At 37.8% G+C, this 19,771-nt stretch overlaps 1 protein-coding gene across 1 annotated transcript in view; it reads left to right on the forward strand.

Moving 5' to 3' along the window:
* The window catches only part of THEMIS (thymocyte selection associated), a 192,975-nt gene extending 173,429 nt beyond the window's left edge, over window positions 1-19,546 (forward strand). Inside the window, exons 5-6 of the mRNA XM_066373279.1 lie at window positions 1,142-1,295; window positions 16,858-19,546. Of these exons, the coding sequence (XP_066229376.1) occupies window positions 1,142-1,295; window positions 16,858-16,889 (186 nt within the window). The 3' untranslated portion in view covers window positions 16,890-19,546. The remainder of the gene's footprint in view (window positions 1-1,141; window positions 1,296-16,857) is intronic.
* The last annotated feature ends 225 nt before the right edge of the window (window positions 19,547-19,771 follow it).

The raw sequence follows: 19,771 nt of genomic DNA on the forward strand, positions 1-19,771 counted from the left end.
AGGCAGGACATGGATACAGAGAAGAGTAAAAATGTGAGGCCGGAGGGCAGCCAACCCACCATGATGAATGAATATATGACAAATGGATCATTGAATGGTATAAGGTGCACTGGATTAGAGTTGGGAGGCAGAGTCCCAAAATTCAGCACTGTTTATTTTGTTAATTTGGGTGAATCATTTAATCATGCTGGACCCTGATTTCGTGTTGGTCATTTCCAAGCTTTAAAGTCTCTGATTAAGGCTTTTAATAAAACTTTTAATGAATTGAATGCTATACACAATCTGTAGGAGGAACTTAAAGTTGTTCATCATGCTATCTTTTGGTGAATCAAATTGGCTATGTTGATAGCCAAAAATGGCTAATTTTGACTTCATGAATCTTTGAGTATTTCATAATCACGGTCAAACTGAAAGACTTCCAGTCTGAATTTGGGTGTGAAGTATAATGCTGAAACTTCAGTTTCTTACATAGGTCTTTAACTTTTGTTCCTGATGATTCTTTTGAAGCATACAATATGCCAGTACAACATCAAACACTGTATGACATCTCTCACATGTGAGATGAGTTTTAGGGCCGATTGATGTTATGCCTTAATAATTCATTGTTATGATGAATTAAATTGACTGAAGGAGCTTTGTCAAGTTTGCATGATACTGGTACAAGTGTGATTTATTTTTAAACAGATGTTATGATTTGTTTTATGTAGAGAATGACAATAATACAGAAATAAAATCTCTTCATTATATAGTTTGTAATTATGCAGTATATAATAATGAAATGCAGGATTATTTACTGTAGGAATAAAAACTGAGTAAAAATGTTTTAAATGAAGAATATTTTATAAGATTCACAAGGAGAAAGTAATATATACAAATGGCCTTTGGAAATTCTTTTCTCCGTCTGAGATGCCTTCTTATTCTAGTCACTTAGCTTGCCACAAAAATTCCAAACCTATTTTACCAAACTATATTGATGAAAATATAATTTGTAACCCCCTTTGACATATGGAATGTTCTGTTTCAGATATAAGAAATAACTTGCCATATGATAAATTTTATCCTTGTCATGTCTCTGGGAAGCATTTATTTGGGGCTGATAATTTTCTTGTGAAATCAATCACTCTGGCCTGTCTCATTTCAGAGTCTCCATGTAGATATATCCAAGAAACCACACTCCAATCAAGCTGACATGGAGTCAAAAGTACCAGCTGGTTGTCCAAATGATTCGGCCAATCTGGAGAAAGAGAGAAGCAAGAGCGAGGCACCTGCAGCTGCAGGCGCCGGTGCAGCCCCAGGTGGGGGAAGCCATTCGATACTGCTCTCACTGCCGATGTGACAAGTGCACAATGCGCAGATTCTTACTGCTGTTTTGTTTGGCCTCTCTAACTCAGTCAGAGACCGGCTGCAAATACCATGGGAATATAGTTTTAAGTGAAGCATAATATTAAATGCTCACACTAGTGATAGGTCTGTCCATTGTTTTTTATTAGATTTTTTTCTCACTTAAGTTTTTCATGGCCAAAGAAGGACTTTATTTTAAGATTGCTTATACTAAAGATAAAAAAAAGATAAAATAAGCAATCTTGCTAGAATTAACAAGAAGGATTAATGGCTTGAGAAGAGGGCCATATACTTGAGATGTTTCAGATTAAAGAAGCGACTTGAATTATGATAGCTCAGTTTACAGAGAGGGTGATATGCTATTTTTCATCTCTGCTGAGAACAAAAGAGAGCTGTTGGACTTGTGGAGAAGTTGATAGCATTCAAGTAAGCCACCCAAGACTAACTTCTACATTGTGGAAATCTGGAATGAGTAAACCAGGGGAATATTTTAGACATACCAAAGCAGCTCAGTATCTATTATACTTGATCTTTGAAACTCTACATCTCAGTTTGTCGGATACATACAACTGTAATTATTCTTGTGAATATGGTTTGTTTCTTCCCCCTCTGCATCTGGTTTTACAGCTAGCACTCTTTTTCCCTCCAAGGACATGTAAAAGTCAAAATAAGAGATGTTAAGTCTCTGAAGTCTTGCTGCTAAAACTCTGTCTGTACCATCGGTGTTCTTTCATGTAGTTAGCTTACTGGCTTCTGACACTCCTATAAAAATATCCCATAGAGCTTTTCTTATTACCTTTTCATTGACTCTTTGAGTGATAAAAATGAAATTCGGGAAAGGGCTTTGAAAACCATGCATATTGCAATTCCTCCAAAATTCAAATACTAACCAAGTGTGACTATAAAAGAAACAGCTACTGCAGTGAAAACTACTGCAGTGTGTCGAGTCTCAAGCCATTATTAATTTATTGGAAACTATTTTTTCCTAAGATTATGACTCCTAAAAAGTACTAGATAACATAATTCCAGAGATCAAAGCCTTTGTTCAAATCACAAGAAGACATGTTGCCTGACCTATCACTGTGTGTGTATCTGCCTGGGCTGGCCCCTGACAGCACAGCTCTGCACCCGGAATGAATGCTGCCGAGTGGGTTAGAGACCAGGGCAGCAGCTGCTTGGAACACAGCCTGGAAGGGATGGTTTAAGGAAAAAAGAGCTCCTTGAATTGAAGGAGAGGTTCTAGGCAAGTGTGACTTCCTATCTTTATTCAAGAGAGTAAAAAGAAATCTTACTTAGGTAATTTCAACCTGCATTTTTCAGAAATTACTTAGGATGCTCAACTGAGCAATATTTTCATTTGCTTTCTCGTTTGTAATTACAATAAATTAGGGAGTCTGTCTCTATCATGAATTAGAGTTGTATGACAATTCCATATGTGAAAACACAAAAGTTAAGTAGAGTGGAAATGTAATTCTTCACTTTTTAATCTTTTTTTTTTCCTGAAGTTGGAAATGGGGAGGCAGCCAGACAGACTCCCGCATGCACCTGACTGGGATCCGCTTGGCATGCCCACCAGGGGGCGATGCTCTGCCCATCTGTGGCGTTGCTCTGTTGCAACCAGAGACATTCTAGCGCCTGAGGCAGAGCCCACAGAGCCATCCCCAGCGCCCGGGCCAACTTTGCTCCAATGAAGCCTTGCCTGCGGGAGAGGAAGAGAGAGACAGAGAGGAATGAGAGGGGGTGGGGTGGAGAAACAGATGGGCGCTTCTCCTATGTGCCCTGGCCGGGAATCGAACCCAGGACTCCTGCACGCCAGGCCAACGCTCTACCACTGAGCCAACCAGCCAGGGCCTTCACTTTATAATCTTATGTAATATAGTATATGTTTCTTTTTTTGGGAAAAAAAAAAGACTCATTGGCTCTCTACTGAATATCTGTCAGACTTGGAATGAATAACTCATCTCTGAATATTTAGTCACCACCTTAGAATTCAGATGGCCAAATCCCCTCTTTTAAAGACTTACACATGTCAGTCATTTTCTTAATTCTCTCTGATGAATGTAGAAGTTTAGAGTCATTGTAACATGTTACAGGAAAAAAAATCCTTAATAAAGTAGAGTTGTTGCTTCTCTAGTTTTTTTTTCCCTCTCGGCACCCAGATCTTATTCTTTCAGTTAGAAGAGTGGAAGGAACCACTTCAAATGTGTAGGTTATAATTCACTAAAGGAAAGTGTTCATTTTGGAATTGAATGCAAACACCCGGAAGTTTCACTGTGAATGTACATTTGTGTAATGACAGTTTATGCTGCTTCTGCTAGGAGTACAGTAAATTATAGCTCGGGCTCAGCCCCAGGTCCCCTTTACTAGGACACTGATTCACCAGACCTAGTGGGTTACCTTCTACTGTGGTCCCTTCATTTTTGCTGGTTGCTTGGTGATGCCTATGCTTTATTTTACGAACATTTTTGCTAAGTCTGCATGTGTTTTGTTCCTAAATTACTGAAAGACAAGTTCTCTGAAAGTAGGATGATTAAGTGGTTAACTTTTGGTTTCTGAACTCCATCTGCTGGTATTAAATTCTCTGTCCCACTCACCACGTGGGTACCATGAGCAATTTGTTAATGTCTCTATCTCTTTAGTTGTAAACTTGGGTCAATAATAGCGCTACACCATAGGCTCTTTTAAAAACTACAAAAGATAAAATAGGTTAAAGTTTGTATAGTACATGATGATAAACTCTAATTGAATCATAGCTGTCATAATTAACTTCAGCATCTTTAGGAGTTGATTGCAAAGGAAACTTGGCTTCCTAAGAGTATGTTCTGCCAAGCGCTGGTCTTGGCCACCTCATAAGGCTCTTGGCAGTCTTTCAGTTTCTGTCTGTAGTTTTTCATTTTTACTTTGAGATCTGTATCCTCTTGGGACTTTCAAGGCCTCTGTAATCCTACGGACATGGGAGGTGACTAAAAATCTTCTTTTGGAGAGGAGCCACCTATCCCTCTGAGTCCAAGAAACACTTTCATGACTCTGTGACAAGGAAGCCCTGAAATTGCCTAAAGCAGTGGTCCCCAACCCCCAGGCCACGGACCGGTACTGGTCCATGGGCCATTTGGTACTGGTTCACAGAGAAAAAATAAATAACTTACATTATTTGTGTTTTTTTTTATATTCAAGTCTGAACAATGTTTTATTTTTTAAAAATGACCAGATTCCCTCTGTTACATCCATCTAAGACTCACTCTTGACGCTTGTCTCGGTCACGTGATACATTTATCCGTCCCACCCTAAAGGCCGGTCCATGAAAATATTTTCTGACATTAAACCGGTCCATGGCCCAAAAAAGGTTGGGGACCACTGGCCTAAAAGACTCCTTTCCCATCTTTCCTCTGCAGCAGGAAGAGTACAGGGCTTCACTTTTTAAAAAGTTTGAGTGTTATTTATTCTTGGTAGGTGACACGTGCTAAGCATAAATGTTTGTTCTGCGCAATTTGTCACATGACCAGTTCCCAGGGTAAACTTGCATGTGAAAGGTTTATTGAAAAGCACTCTCATGAACAACACACAATGCAGAATCTTACAAAAGCAGATCTGGGCAAAAGGAAAAATGAAATAATAGTGAAATCACAATAAAGACCTTGGCTGGCCCTAGTGAGCACTCTGGAGCTGGCATGGCTCTTCAGAATGGTTCTGCATTGGGGGGAGGGCCAGGCACTTACAGCCCCCAAATCAGTTAATCATCAGATGCAGATGATCTGAGAAAGGGGTGTGGCTGTGGGCCAGGTGGCTTCCCTCAGCCAAGGGAGGTCATTTGGTATTGGTGGATTGTCATTTAGTTGCGGGGAAGATATGTTTATAATGTAGATCATTGCTTCTGGTGATTTCCTGGCTAAACAGGAGTCTGTTTTTCCCCCCTCTTACGTGTCTCTCTATAAACTGTGATCTTTGCCAGAAAGACTATTCTTTTAAAATATGCCCATTTGGTTTTTCCTACATAAATGTTCTCTACTGAACAGATTCCACACTCTCCTAATCAACAGTCTCTGATGGGACCTCTTTTCTTTTGAAGCTTCAGTTGCTCTTCTACATAAGCTAAACCGATGGTTCATCCTCCATCATTGAGACTTGTCAGGTAGTGAAAACCCGATGTGAGAAAATGAAACACAGGTACCCTAAGTTCTAGTCCCAGCTCTGCACAAACTAGACATGCAGACTTCCACAAGATACCTCACTCTTATGAATTATACCTTCCTCACCAAAATAGCAGTTGTGCCAGGTAATTTTTATGCCCTGTCAATTCTAAAAGTGTTGATTCTATGGCTTACTCTGATGTCATCGAGTGATGCAACTGTTGCCCATCTCTAAGTAAGACATATGGAAATGCTCCCACATCTAGAAACACACTGGCTGTGATAAATAAACAGATGAGAGGAAGGAGCTCCATGAAAAAAACGCCTTACTGAGGTCAGGATGGAAGCTAGCTATAAAGAATGGATGTCCAGAAAATGAAGGAAATCTTTATATGGAATTTTAAGTTAATCTTAATATTAAACCAGATTTTACTTCTATGATGGCAAACAAAACATAGGGTGGGTCCATATCAGGATGATTTTGAGAATTAGACAAAGTGAGGGCTCTACATTAAAGACTTTGAATGACTAAATACGTGCTGCAAAGTGGTAGTTACTTCAGATATCACAAAATATATTCTTGTCCCTCTATTTTAATAAAGAAACACTTCAGCAATTGATATTTTTCTGAATAGTGTGTGAATTTAAACACAATAGTTACTCATACTCCAAAGATCTGAAAATATGGTTTATTTAAAAATTTGTTTAAGTATTTAAAATATTGAATAATATCAAACTAGTGATAAAAAAAAACCTAGTATATTTTAATTCTTCTATTCAACATTGATACCGCATTTTCATAATATAAACAAAATAAAGACACTAGTAGAATTTCTCTTACATTTCCAGGGACTACTATCTCAGTTTGGTACTACTGACAGCTTGGAGTAAAATGTTATAAGATTGCTCTTCATTTTATAGCAGCCTATCTCCCTCTTCTCAGAAGGTTTAAATGTTTAAGAATATGCTGGAAGGAAAACCCATAGGCACTTCATTCTTTGAACAATTCTGAAATATCATTTCCCATTAGGCAGTTGTGTGAGCACTGACAGCCTTGCCCCTCGTCCTCCCCAGAGATTAATTTATTTCCTGCAGTTCCTGCTCTTCATGGAAAATCTGACTCCTCAGCCTTCACCAGCGGGAGTTCTCATCAGCAGAATGTTAATTATAAAAGCAAAACCATGTATGTACCATATTGAAAGGGAAAAACAGTTCTCTGGGCAAAGCTTTGTCTTTTTTTGTCCATTTTCGTCCACTCTTTTCACTCCATTCTCTCCTCTATCTGTGGCTAATCATTGAGGAAACAGTCTGTGAGAGGGTGGGGAGCAGAGGAAAATGTACAGGCTTTGCAACCAGACCAATCCCAAACTGAATGGTCATGTTTCTCTGTTGATTTCATTTGCTGCTCTGTAAAATGGGGCTAGCAATATTTGCCTCACAAAAGAGTGTGTAATGAGACTAGCACAGAGTAGACGCTATAATTAACACTATTACAGAGCTCAATCAACAACCTTTAGTTAGCATTTACTTCAGATTAACTGTTGTGGCATAATATTGACTATGTCTCATGTTGTTATATGAAGAAACCTATTAGAGATTTAAAGAAATATATCTTGCCTGACCAGGCGGTGGCACAGTGGATAGAGCATTGGACTGGGATGCAGAGGACCCAGGTTTGAAACCTCGAGGTTGCCAGCTTGAGTGCGGGCTCCTCTGGTTTGAGAAAAGCTCAGTAGCTTAGACCCAAAGTCGCTGACTCGAGCAAGGGGTTACTCAGTCTGCTGAAGTCCCACGGTCAAGGCACATATGAGAAAGCAATCAATGAACAACTAAGGTTTAACAACAAAAAACTGATGATTGATGCTTCTCATCTCTCTCGGTTCCTATCTGTCCCTATCTATCCCTCTATCTGACTCTCTCTCTCTCTGTCTCTGTAAAATAAATAAATAAACCAAAAGAAAAAAAGAAAAAATTTAAAAGAAATATATCTTACGAGTTAGAAGTGTTCTATTAAGACAGATTACTGAGATAGCTTGTTTGAAACTTTGCCTTAATCTCCATTTTTTTACTCTTATCATCACTTTTAGCTTTCGTAAGGTTACTAAAGACTTATGAACATTCCATTTTTTTCACCAATAAATTATTTTATTTTTATTTATTTTTTTAGTGAGAGGAAGAAGGCAAAGACAGACTCCCACATGTGCTCCAACCAGAATCCACCCGGAAAGCCCACTAAGGGCCGATTCTCTGCTCATCTGGGGCTCTTGCTCCATTGTAACCAGACCCATTTTTTAGCTTCTGAAGCAAAGGCCATGGAGCCATCCTCAGCACCTGGAGCCAACTTGCTGTAATCGAGCCATGGCTGTAAGAGGGGAGGGAAAGAGAAAGAGAGAAAGAAGCAAGAGGGGGAGGGATGGAGAAGCAAATGGGCGCTTCTTCTGTGTGCCCTGACCAGGAATCAAACCTAAGACTTCCACATGGTGAGCTGATGCTCTACCACTGAGCCAACCAGCAAGGGCCATCAATGAATTCTTTAAAAAATCCAAAGCCCTGGCCAGTAGCTCAGTTGATAGAAGGTCTGCACAACATATGCTCTCCCCCTCCACCTTCTCTCCCTCTTCTCCTCCCACAGCCAGTGACTCGATTGGGCCAAGCATGACCCGGGGCACTGAAGGTAGCTCAGTTGGTCTGAGTATGGGCCTCAGGCACTGTGGATAGCTTGGTTGATTTGAGCATTTGCCCCAAACAGCAGGGTGGCTGGGTGGATCACAGTTGGGATGCATGTGGGAGTCTGCCTCACTATCTCCCCTTCTCTCACCTAAATAAATAAAAATAAAAAATAAAATTAAACATCCCAAAACTCTTTGCTAATAATTATAGATCAATTAGAACTTGAAACTGCCTTTGAGTTTAACTTTTTAATTATTTTCACTGAAATAAAAATTATCTATTTCTAATTGAATTATTCCTAGAAATAAAACTTTGGTGAATTAAACTTGAGACAAAGAATGCAATAGCATGATAGCAAAGTAGAAATAGGTCAAAAAGACTTAGATTAGGAAACACAATTATTGTAAAGCCAAGAAGATCACTGATTTAGTAACATAATTGTGATTAATAAGTTTTTTTTAAGTCAGGGGTCAGGAACCTTTTTGACTGAGAGAGCCATGAATGCCACATATTTTAAAATGTAATTCTCTGAGAGCCATACAATGACCCATGTACATTACGCATTGTCCAATAAAAATTTGGTGTTGTCCTGGAGGACAGCTGTGATTGGCTCCAGCCACCCGCAGCCATAAACATGAGCATTAGGAAATGAATGGTTTGTAATACATGAGAATGTTTTATATTTTTAATGTTATTATTTATTGTTAAAGATTTGTCTGTGAGCCAGATGCAGCCATCAAAAGAGCCAGCCACATCTGGCACACGAGCCATAATTTCCCGACCCCTGGTTTAAGTTAATTAACTTTGTACTTATTCCCCTCATGTTATTATATTATTGGAGGGTTACAATAAAAAGAAAGAATAACTGAATCATTAGATGATAAAATAATAAAAGAAGAGATGTCATGGTATAAACTCACAACAAGTGAGACCTAATAAAGGAAGCTACAAGTAGAGATGAGCTGTGTAGATAATATACAACTTACAATAGATAGGTAGTGTTCTTTCATACGACAAATAATATTTTTCTTAAGACTACTGACAGTATCTTAACTAGGTAGAACAAGGGACTACATATATAGTCTGTCATTGAGATTTTTTGAGTCAAGTACAAATCACTCATTGATCCTTTTTAGTGATAAATGCATTTTTTAGAGTATGAAAGTTACTACTAAACAATAAGCTTTTAAGCTTCCCTCTGACTCCTTCACTTTCCTCGTGAATAATTTTTATCTCATTATTATTTTTAATTTCCCTTCCTCTTTGTTCTCGCCATTTGTTTTTTCCATTGGCAAGTAAAAATCTTTGTTTTATTCATTTTTCTAAACCAATTCTGGTTTTTGTTTTATTCAAGAAGCCCATTTTTATTCTGAACCATAAACTAAGCAAAGGAAGAAGGAACAGTTGACAGTAACTTCCAAATTTTATCTCAGTATTTTTCTAAGTCCTTGAACACAAAAATATAGTCACTTGATGCATGTTAAAATAATCTTTTTAAAAATTTATTTATTTTATATTTTATTTCATCATTCCAGGTGGATGCTTTACCTACTGCGCCACTGCAGGTCAGGCAGGCATGTTAAAATATTAGGATCTACTCTCTAGAGCAGGGTTTGCAAACTCTGGAAGTTGGTCACATTTGTCCTATTATCTGCTTTTGTACAACCCATGAGATAAGAATGTTGTTTTTTTTTTAAAGGGTTGAAAAAATTAAATATTTTTGACATGTGAAAATTACATGTAATTAAAATTTCAGTGTCTATATAAAGTTTTTAGAATACAGATGCACTCATTCATTTAATGATGTTTGTGGATGCTTTCATGTTTTCTCAGAGCTGAGTAGTTTTGACAGAGACCAGATGTAAAAGCTTAAAATGTTTATGATTTGGTCCTTTAGAGTAAAAGTTTGTTGACTTCTGCTCTAGAGGGCCTGATTCAGAAGTTGTCAGGTAGGAACTGGTATCTATTATAATATGTCTTTTGGTTGATTATGGTACAGGAGGTCTCCAAACTACACTTTTAAAAATAATGCAGAAGACTTGTGAATAATCTTTTTTTTCTTCTCACACATAACACCTACTACATCAACAAGTCCTATTGGCTTTATCTTCAAACAGTATCTATGTAAAGCCAGTAGCCACGGCCACCATCATAGCCGCCTGGCCCGTTCAGGTTCACATTTGATTCAGACAGATGGTAATGAAACAATGGAGCCAAGAACTGGTGGTCCATTACCTTTAATCCTAGCTTGCACCTGGTGGGCAAGGAATACACACAGTCAGAAAACACTTCCCTTTCCATTCAGGGCTCCCAAAGCCACTGACTCATCTCAGTATTCCTAGAATCAAAAGTTTATACCTCACCAGCCTTAATCACCTCTGTTCTTCCTCTCCTTCTCTCTGCACAAACTCTGCACACACTGGCTTCTCCTTTAGCACTCTGCCATCTTGGCTGCTTCTCTTCTCCAATACTGATGACAGGATCTGAGAGAGAGAGCTCCTGGTCTCCCTTATTTTATAGTGCAGAAATTAAAGCCTTTAAGCCAGTATACAAATAAGGAAGTCTCTGATACAAAGCCAGTTATCTGAGGCATAAATGAGATTCCTCATAAGAGTGCACCACTCGCCTGACCAGGCGGTGGCACAGTGGATAGAGCGTCGGACTGGGAAGTGGAAGGACCCAGGTTGGAGACCCCGGGGTTGCCAGCTTGAGTGCGGGCTCATCAGGCTTGAGCAAAAAAGCTCACTAGCATGGACCCAAGGTCACTGGCTCGAGCAGGGGTTACTCCATCTGCTGAAGGCCCACGGTCATGGCACATATGAGAAAGCAATCAATGAACAAGTATGGTGTCGCAACAAAAAACTGATGATTGATGCTTCTCATCTCTCTCCATTCCTGTCTATCTGTTCTTATCTATCCCTCTATCTGACTTTCTCTCTGTCCCTGTAAAAAAAATTAAAAAAAAAAAAAAAAGTGCACCACCCTACATCATGCAACAGTCAAGGGTATGGGGAAAAGCTTAGTTTTGAGAAGATCTTAGTATTAGAAGGATGTTGAAAAGATCTTAGTATTAAAAGAGTGGGAAAGGCTTAGTCTTAAAACTAAGCCTTAGGCTATAATGACTTTGCCAGCTTACAGCCTGTCTCCCACACCCCATGCAAATTGTAAGCGAGCAAACATATATATCATATTTACAAACTTATTTGACCTTATCTAGAATGAGATCATATTTTACCATGGTCACTGTTATCAACCTAGTACAAGCCATCATCATTTTTCATCTGGACTCTTGTACTGGCTTCCTAACTAGACTGTCAGCTTCTGCTCTTGCTTCATACTGTCTTATTTTCAACATAACATCCAGAAAAACTGTGATAAACTAATTCAAGTTATTTAACCCCTTTCCTCAAAATCCTTCAATGGTCTCTCTCTCCTGACAGCCACATTGACTTCCTACATGTTTCTCAGAAACTCTAGAGATGCTCCATCTTCAATGTTGAGGATCACTCATCTAACCTTGAATCTTCTATGCCTTGGATTGGATAACTTTAGTTAGAATCCCTAAGTAAATGTCTGTTGGATGCAAACATCAAGTAACTGTGTGAGTGAGTGACCTTTGTGCAGACACAAAGGAATGCATTGAACCAGGGTTTAGAAAATTAGCCTAGAGGTTCTAGATTGCCCCTTCCTCTGTGCTTGTTAATTAACAAAAGAAAAAAAAATGTACTGACCAAATTAGCTCTTTCCCCATGTCAGCAAAATATCCATTAGTCATTCTTCCACTTTATCACCTGGCCACCCTTCCTTGTAATCCTGTTACCTCTGTTCTGCTTCTGATCAATAAAAGCTAAGTGAGAAGGAAATTCAGGAGGTCTTCTTTGCCTCCTTTGGCCGGCCTCCCCCTCTTCCTCTTGACATCAGTTTGTATCTTGAGTAGGTTTTTTCCACACAACACTGGTAGTTCCCAGCAGGCTGGAATAATAAACTTCAATGCTTACACGGGCTGTTTTCTCTAATTGTCATAATCTTCCCTCCAGAAATCAACATGGCTGTCAGCTTTGCTTTTTTTAGGACTTTCCGTAACCATTACCTTCTTTTATGAAGCCTTTTTAAACCATCTTATTTGAATTTGTAATTTTCCTGAGTGTATATTATTTTTATTTATCATGAGTCCTTTTTCCTTCCCTCTTTTTCTGCTAAATACTAGAGAGGAGAGAGAAAGGATACAGGAGGAGCAGGAAGCATCAACTCTTAGTTGTTGTTTCCTGTATGTGCCTTGCCAGGCAAGCTAGGGGTTTGAACCAGTGACCTTGGTGTTCCAAGTCGATTTTGTAATTTTCCTAACTGAACCTACCTCCCTGATGTCATCCAATGCTTTGCTTCTTTATTTTGATTATGAGTCACCTTCCCCATGTAAGGGCATTGTTGGGCAGATAAAATGTATTATGCTCACTTTGTTAAAGATGGCGCCACTGCCCACGTGGAGGCCATTGCCCAGGTGATATTAATGTGTGTCTCTGTGGGCAGGCAGGATCGTTGTAGCCTGGGGCTTGGTTTTGGGATTAAGCCTTTCCTACCCTTTTTGATGTAGGGCGGTACAATCCAATCATGCCTCAGAGAAGTGACTTTGTATTAGAGACTTCCCTGTTTTGTATATTGGATTAAAGGTTTGGATTTCTACATTATAAAATGGGGACAGAGCGGGAACTTGCACTCTTGGTTCCTGGGATGACTAGCATGAGAGAGAGGAGAGAGCAGAGCAGAGAACAGAAGGAGGCCACGTGGAGTAGGCCAGGAGAAGCAGCCAAGATGGCAGAGTGCTGAGTGAGATACCAGTTTGTGTAGAGTTTGTATCTGGGATAAGGAAGGAGATGAGGAACTGAGGAGAATAAGGCTAGTGAGCTAGAAACCTTTGATTCTAGGAAACTCGGATAAATCAGTAGCTTTGTGAGCACTGAATGTGATTGGGTTTTGGAGCCCAGTGTGTGTTTTTACTTGCCCGCCAGGTGCAAGCTAGGATTAAAGATGAAGGCCCATCAGTTCTTGGCTCCGTTGTTTCTTTACTGACTGTCCGAATCCAATGCGAACCTGCATGGGCTGGGCTGCTCTGATGGTGGCCCTGGCCGTGGCCACTGGCTTTACAGGCATCATGATGGCAGAGACTTTTTTATTAGTCTGCCAGAGCTTTAGATTTAAAAGTGAGTGGTTCATTGTAGGCTTTCAATAAATATTTCTTGAGTAGAAAAATGAACCCCAGATTCCTATTCTGTGATTGACATATAAGACCTATCAAACAATTTCTGTATAATAAACAGTTGTCATGAGTATACAAGAAGACCCATTTCTGGAAAATGATGCTCTATCCATGTATCTGCTACAGATGAGAAAGAAGCAAAGAATAAAGCAGTCAGTTCAGTCTTAACCAATAACTTAATTACAAACCATGCTAAGAATAGTAGAAGATGAGTACACATATGAAATGGTATATGGATGAAAATCCAGTTGAATATGTTCAGTAGAGATTCCAGGAAACCATATTTCACAATCACGCTGCCTCCTAAAAGTGCTCACTTCAGGTGTTACTGTTGAGCAATAAGGAAATTAGCAGGGTGTGACTCACCTTAGTCCAAATTAAATCTTTAGGAAACATCAGCTTTATGAGATTGTTAGGAAATTTATATATACTTGAATTTGATTCCTTTAAAATAAAAGAAAATGGAAATTTTCTTTAATCCTCTCAATCAAGGAAATTAGTCATTTTATGTATACACAGCGTGAGTTTGTTGGTTGAACAGCTGGTTATTCTTACATGAATGTGGATTTTGACTGTCGCAGGACACCTTTGAGTATTGAAGGAGACCGTTTAAAGAGAAAAACAAAACCAAACCACATTTTACATCTATTTCTCAATGAACGAAGTGTTTAGCTAGATCTCCAAGGAACCAAGAACACATGATTGCACATCTATTGGTTAATCTTATTATATATGTAATTGTGAATATTCAAAAGTAATCAGTAAACATTTAATTCAATGTAAAAAACATCACCTCTATATTAAGGTTGTGACATTTTCAAAAGGAATGGTTGATGAATGCCAAAGGACTGTTTTCAATCAATTTGAATTTTAAAAATTAAATAATCAGAAAAATCAAGTTCTGCACATTTGTGATTTTTTGAAAGTTAATGCAGTAACAACACAGTTTCAATTCAATGTGATATCTGCTCTGTCAACTTGAACTGGCTACTAAAGCACAGATGTTATTTCGAACATTCTTATTATATACACTGGGTGGGAGACTGGTCTGGTTCAGGCAGAGAGAGGCACTTTATAAGATCCTCCAAAACTAAGATTGTTTAAATCTTATTATTTTATTCTGAGATAATCTAATTTTTCTAACTCCTTCACTTCCCATTTTTCTGCTTAACTATGTACTATCTTAAATCAATTTATTGACAAGGGAGAGTGAGACTAATAACTGTCAAGATGACAGATTGAACTTTCACACTATGGGCTTGTAATAGTTTTATGTGAATATGAGATGGTAATAGCAAGTAATATTTCTGTAGCACTTTAAATTTTACAAAGCACTTGCAGGTCCATTATTTCATTTGCTATTTCTTCAACTCTATGATTCAGTTATTACTATCAAAATTTCTTCTCTGATAAGGAAATGGAATACAGAGATTCCTCAAGATACACACAGCCAGTGAGTCTTAGAATAAGGGACTCATACCTAGGGTTTCAGATTCTGTTTTCTATACTATATTATATCTATTTCATTTGCCCTCAATCTCCTCTTCCCCCAAGAAAAGCAACACTGGGAGGAGGAGAGAATACTGTTGTTATTCCTTTTTACAAATAAAGTCACAGAGATAGTAGGTGATGAAAGTGGGAGTAAAATCTGAGTGTACAGCCCCAAATCCTTGTATGCTTTCATCTGTAATGTCTATACTATAGTCTGTAGTTTTACTGCTGTTGTGATGGAAAGGAGACCAAAGTATTTAAAGGTGGCATCTGATGACAGTGGGTGGCAAGGAGAGGGAAGAAAATCAAGGAGAGCAGGAACCATTCAGGTGACCTTCTTTCAACAGGCTACTGACACCCCACTTTCTTTCTAGCCCTCAGCTCCTAGCCCATATTAACTCTGGGAGGAGATACTGACAGAAGAAAATAAGTTCAGGCTGTTAAGGGAATTAACGTGATGTGTGAAGAGATGCTACTTCTTTCTGCTTTGACATCTCCTTTCTTCGAGCTTTCTCAAATAGTCTGTGATGAGCTCTTCAGAGGTCACAAAACTGTGTATTTCGTCTTTCTATTTCACACATCTAAAAATAACTAAGAGTTGGTGAGACAAAATAATTTTTCACTATAAAATATAAAACTCTTTACATTTATTAACTCATTTAATCGTTGTCATAATAGGCTCATAGGCATCATATAAAATAGGCACTATTTATACCTCCTCTCTTTCTTTAAAGATGAGAAAATGAGGCACATAAGGGCTAGATAACTTCCTTAAGGTTATACGAGCTAGTATTTAGCAGAAAAAGAGGGAAGGAAGAAAGGAAGGAAGATGGAAGGAAGGAAGGAAGGAAGGAAGGAAGGAAGGAAGGAAGGAAGGAAGGAAGGAAGGAAAGGAAAGGAAGGAAGGAAAGAAGGAAGGAGATAGGAGAGAAGAAGAGGAAAAAAAAGATGGAGAAAAGAAGAAGGTATGAAGAGAAAGAAAGAAGAAAGGAACAAAGGAAGAAGAGGGAGGCAAGGAGAGAGGAAGGAGGAGAGAAGGGAAGGAAGATAAGAAGAGAGAGGAAGAAGGAAGGGAGGAGGAAGGCATAGATTAAGGAGCACTTAGGCAGAACCCTCAAAGTATTCCTCTAGGTGTCCATGTGGCTAGCACTCGGCAGATCACTAACGATGGGTATGGAAGAACTAAAGAGATGACTGGTTTTTGTTTGCTTGTTCGTTTTTACCTCTTGACTATTACAGTGCTGTCACATGCTATTAGGGTTTTTAACAACCCACCTCGCCCCACCAGGCTCCACAAAGCCATTCTGGAAAAGAAGGAAGTGTCTTGCTTGAACATAAACAGAATTCCTATTTGCAATGTATCCATGCGATGTTGTGTTAAGGTCAAGTGTGTATATGCTAATCAGATGCTTTACCTCATACAGCTTATGCTTGAGACCTGCTGCCCTTTCTTCAGTTTAACATTTATAGGTAACCTTTTTCTCCTGTGTAGTCTTCAGCACTCCAGCAGGTTCGGGTTCTATTCTGCAGACATCACGCCGCAGCCAGAGTGGTGGGTCTGCCAGCAGTTATTTGTTTTGCAGCACAATCAGCTTCAGTCTGTTTGTCAAGCTGTGTGGTTGCTGAGCAATTCTCTTACCTTCACTGTGAATTCAGTTTTTTACCTGACATTACCTGTCTAATAGATTTTTATGTGGATAAACAAAAAATGCAAATAAAAGCACATTGTAAGCTGAAAAACACTTTATAAATTTAAGGTATTATCGTCTATCTCATAGAAATACCTTGTACTAAAGAGCTTACGTTGCTTACTTTTTTTTTGTGACTCTTCTTACTTTTAGCCCAATTATTTCTCAAACAGCATATATGCATGAGAGTGTCCTATAAACAGTACTTGAAAGCAAGTAGTTTTTTCCTGGATATTTCCAATACATATTTCTGATGGACCCCTCTTATTTTTTTCTTTACTTATAGAAATCTTCAAAAATGAAAAACATCAAAAATAACAAGATGTGACTGAAGCCAATTGGGTAGTGAACATAAATGGTGCCATGGAAAACTAAGCCAAGCTTTCTAGCTGAAAAACAAAAGTTTCCCGACGGCCCTCACAAGAAACTTGACTGGACCGTGCAAAGAAGAAAACAACTTGAAAAGTTTTAACAGATAAGGGAAACCAACCTATGTATAGTCTTGACGTAGTCGATTCTCTTGTGCCAAAATCTTTATCGTTTCTTTGTTACTAGGACATATTTATTTAATGTACACATTTTTGTGGCTCTTATTTGTACCAACAACTACTAAGCAATGAAAAAGTAATTTCATCTTTCAGTGTCTAAGTAAAAACAGTACAAAAAAAAAAAGATGATAACTCACCAAATACTAACTTTTTGTCACAATTGGTTTTTGCCGTTTTTCTGGTGTTATCATAATTCCTGTTAAAAATAACTTTAAAAACTATATCTAGGAGTGATTTAAAATGCCTAGGTATCTTATCTGATTCTTGTGGAGTTGTGAAAATAAATGTTACTTCACATTTTTAGTTTGTTTTGGAAGTACCCTGTAAATAAGTGTGTTTGAGGCTTAACACCCCAAGCCTTTGTGAGTCACAGGGATTTTGTCATGTCTCTCCCCCGTTTCCTAAACAACCAGAATTTATGACTGCAATATAACCAAAGATCTTTTAATATGCCCTGTTATTTTATGTATTATATGTTAGATAATCCTTTAGATAACTGTTTATTAGGATTGTAGGAAAATAATTTTATTTATGCATTATTATGTAGTAAGTATACAGAGACAGTCTTATTTTGCATCTAACAAATGAAGAGAGAAGTTTTCTCATTAAAGTTATATAGGAGTTTAATGGCAAGCTTTGACTTTGTTCATAGATAATCCTCTTTACAAAAGCTATTAGTTAATCTCCTCTCTCATAATTATTTTATGTGTTGAAATTATTCATCAGTTTAGTTCCATAGAGTTTCTGATAACAACAAATCATGAGATAACTTTTAAACAGAAAAAGAAAATTACAGTTAGAAATATTTTACACAATGTTTACACAGTCATGCACCTCTTACCTGTTTTGGACAATGATGGACCACATACACAATGGTGGTTCCGTAAGATTATAATGGAGCTGAAAAATTGCTGTTGCCTAGTGACATTGTAGCCATCATAGCATTGTAGCACAAAGGTTGCAAAAATCAACAAGGCTGTGGTCAAGATGGCAGACAACCTTAACCTGAGTGTGGATGAGGAAGAAAGACCCTGAGCAGTTCCGCAGGAGTTCCTTCCTTCAGGAGCTATCCAGAAGAGGGCATTATTGTTACAGAGATGACAGCTCCATGTGTGATGTTGTCCCTGCAGACTTTGCAACAGGACACGATGTGAGAAAGAAAGAAAGTGTTATCTGTTATCCTGACCCTGCGTAGGCCGCGGCTCATGTTGTTTGTGCTTTAGCTTGTATCAAAGAAGTTTAAAAAATAAATAAAATAAAAATTTTTAAATTAGAAAAAAGCTTATAGAATGAGAATAAAAAGAAAATATTTTTGAACATGGTACAATGTGTCTTTTAAGCTGTTGTTATAAAGGAATTAAAGATATAAAAATATTAAAAGTATATAAAATATAAATATTTACAGTAATCTAAGGCTAATTTATTATGGAAGAAAGAAAAATATTTTTTATAAATTTAGTGTAGACTAAGTAGACAATGTTTATGAAGTCTACAATAGTTTACAGTAATGTCTGAGGCCTTCACATTCACTCACACTCATTCCCTGACTCACCCAGAGCTACTCTAGTCCTGCAAGCTCCATTCCTGCAAGCTCCATTCATGGTAAATGTCCTGTATAGGTGTCCATTTTAAAAAATATTTTATGTTGCATTTTTGCTGTAATTTTTCTGTGTTTAAATACACAAATACCATTGTGTTATAATTGCTACAGTATTCGGTACAGGAACATGCTGTACAGGTTTCTAGCCTAGGAGCTTTAGCCCAGGTGTGTGGTATGTTATACCATCAAGGTGTGTTTGACCGCACTCTGATGTTCACACAGTGATGAAATAGCCTAACCATATATTTCTCAGAATATTTCCCTATTGTTAAGTCACACATGACTGTTCTGATTCAGCTTACTTTTCTTTATTTTTTTTATAAGTGAAAATGAACCCTGACTTACAATATCCTAGAGATTATTTAGCAATTTGATGTGGTTTTATCATTAGTTAATTACAATTTTTGAAAATTTCTGGGGTGGTTTCACTGGTTTATTATTATTATTATTATTATTATTATTATTATTTTGCTTGTTTAGGCCTCTAAGAGCAAAATCTTTTCAGTTGGTGCCCCACATTTGATTAGTGAAGTACACAGAGGATCTTCTCTCAACCCAACAAATTTGACAAACTCACGTTATTTTTCAAATAATAATGGATATATAGTTGGAATTGTTTTGGTATAAGAGAACAATTAAATTTGCACATTAAGTAAGTACAATTCTTTGAGTAGAAAAATCATAGAATGGACCTATTAGTTTGGTTGGAAATCATCAAGGACTGTTCTTATGTAACATTGCTAACTTAATATAAACCGTTCTGCGAACTGTGCTTTCTGCTCTCTTGTTATTGAAAAGTGTAATAAATGTTGTGCTCATCTATGGAAGATTTGGGGAGGTTGAAAATAAATCTTAAAAATTTCAGTGGTGTGTGTGTGTTCTCTGTCTTGTTTAGCAGTGGAATAACTATCTTCCTATAATGACTAATTAAATAATTAACTAATTAAAAAACAACTAGTTAAATATTTATAATTGGAATATTATTTAACTAAAAGTGAAATTTATTCTTCACTGCTAAGGAAGAGGCAGCCTGTGTGAAAAAAAGCCAGGAG

The sequence above is a fragment of the Saccopteryx leptura genome, chromosome 3 (assembly GCF_036850995.1).
Source record: "Saccopteryx leptura isolate mSacLep1 chromosome 3, mSacLep1_pri_phased_curated, whole genome shotgun sequence".
NCBI classification, from domain to species: Eukaryota; Metazoa; Chordata; class Mammalia; order Chiroptera; family Emballonuridae; genus Saccopteryx; species Saccopteryx leptura.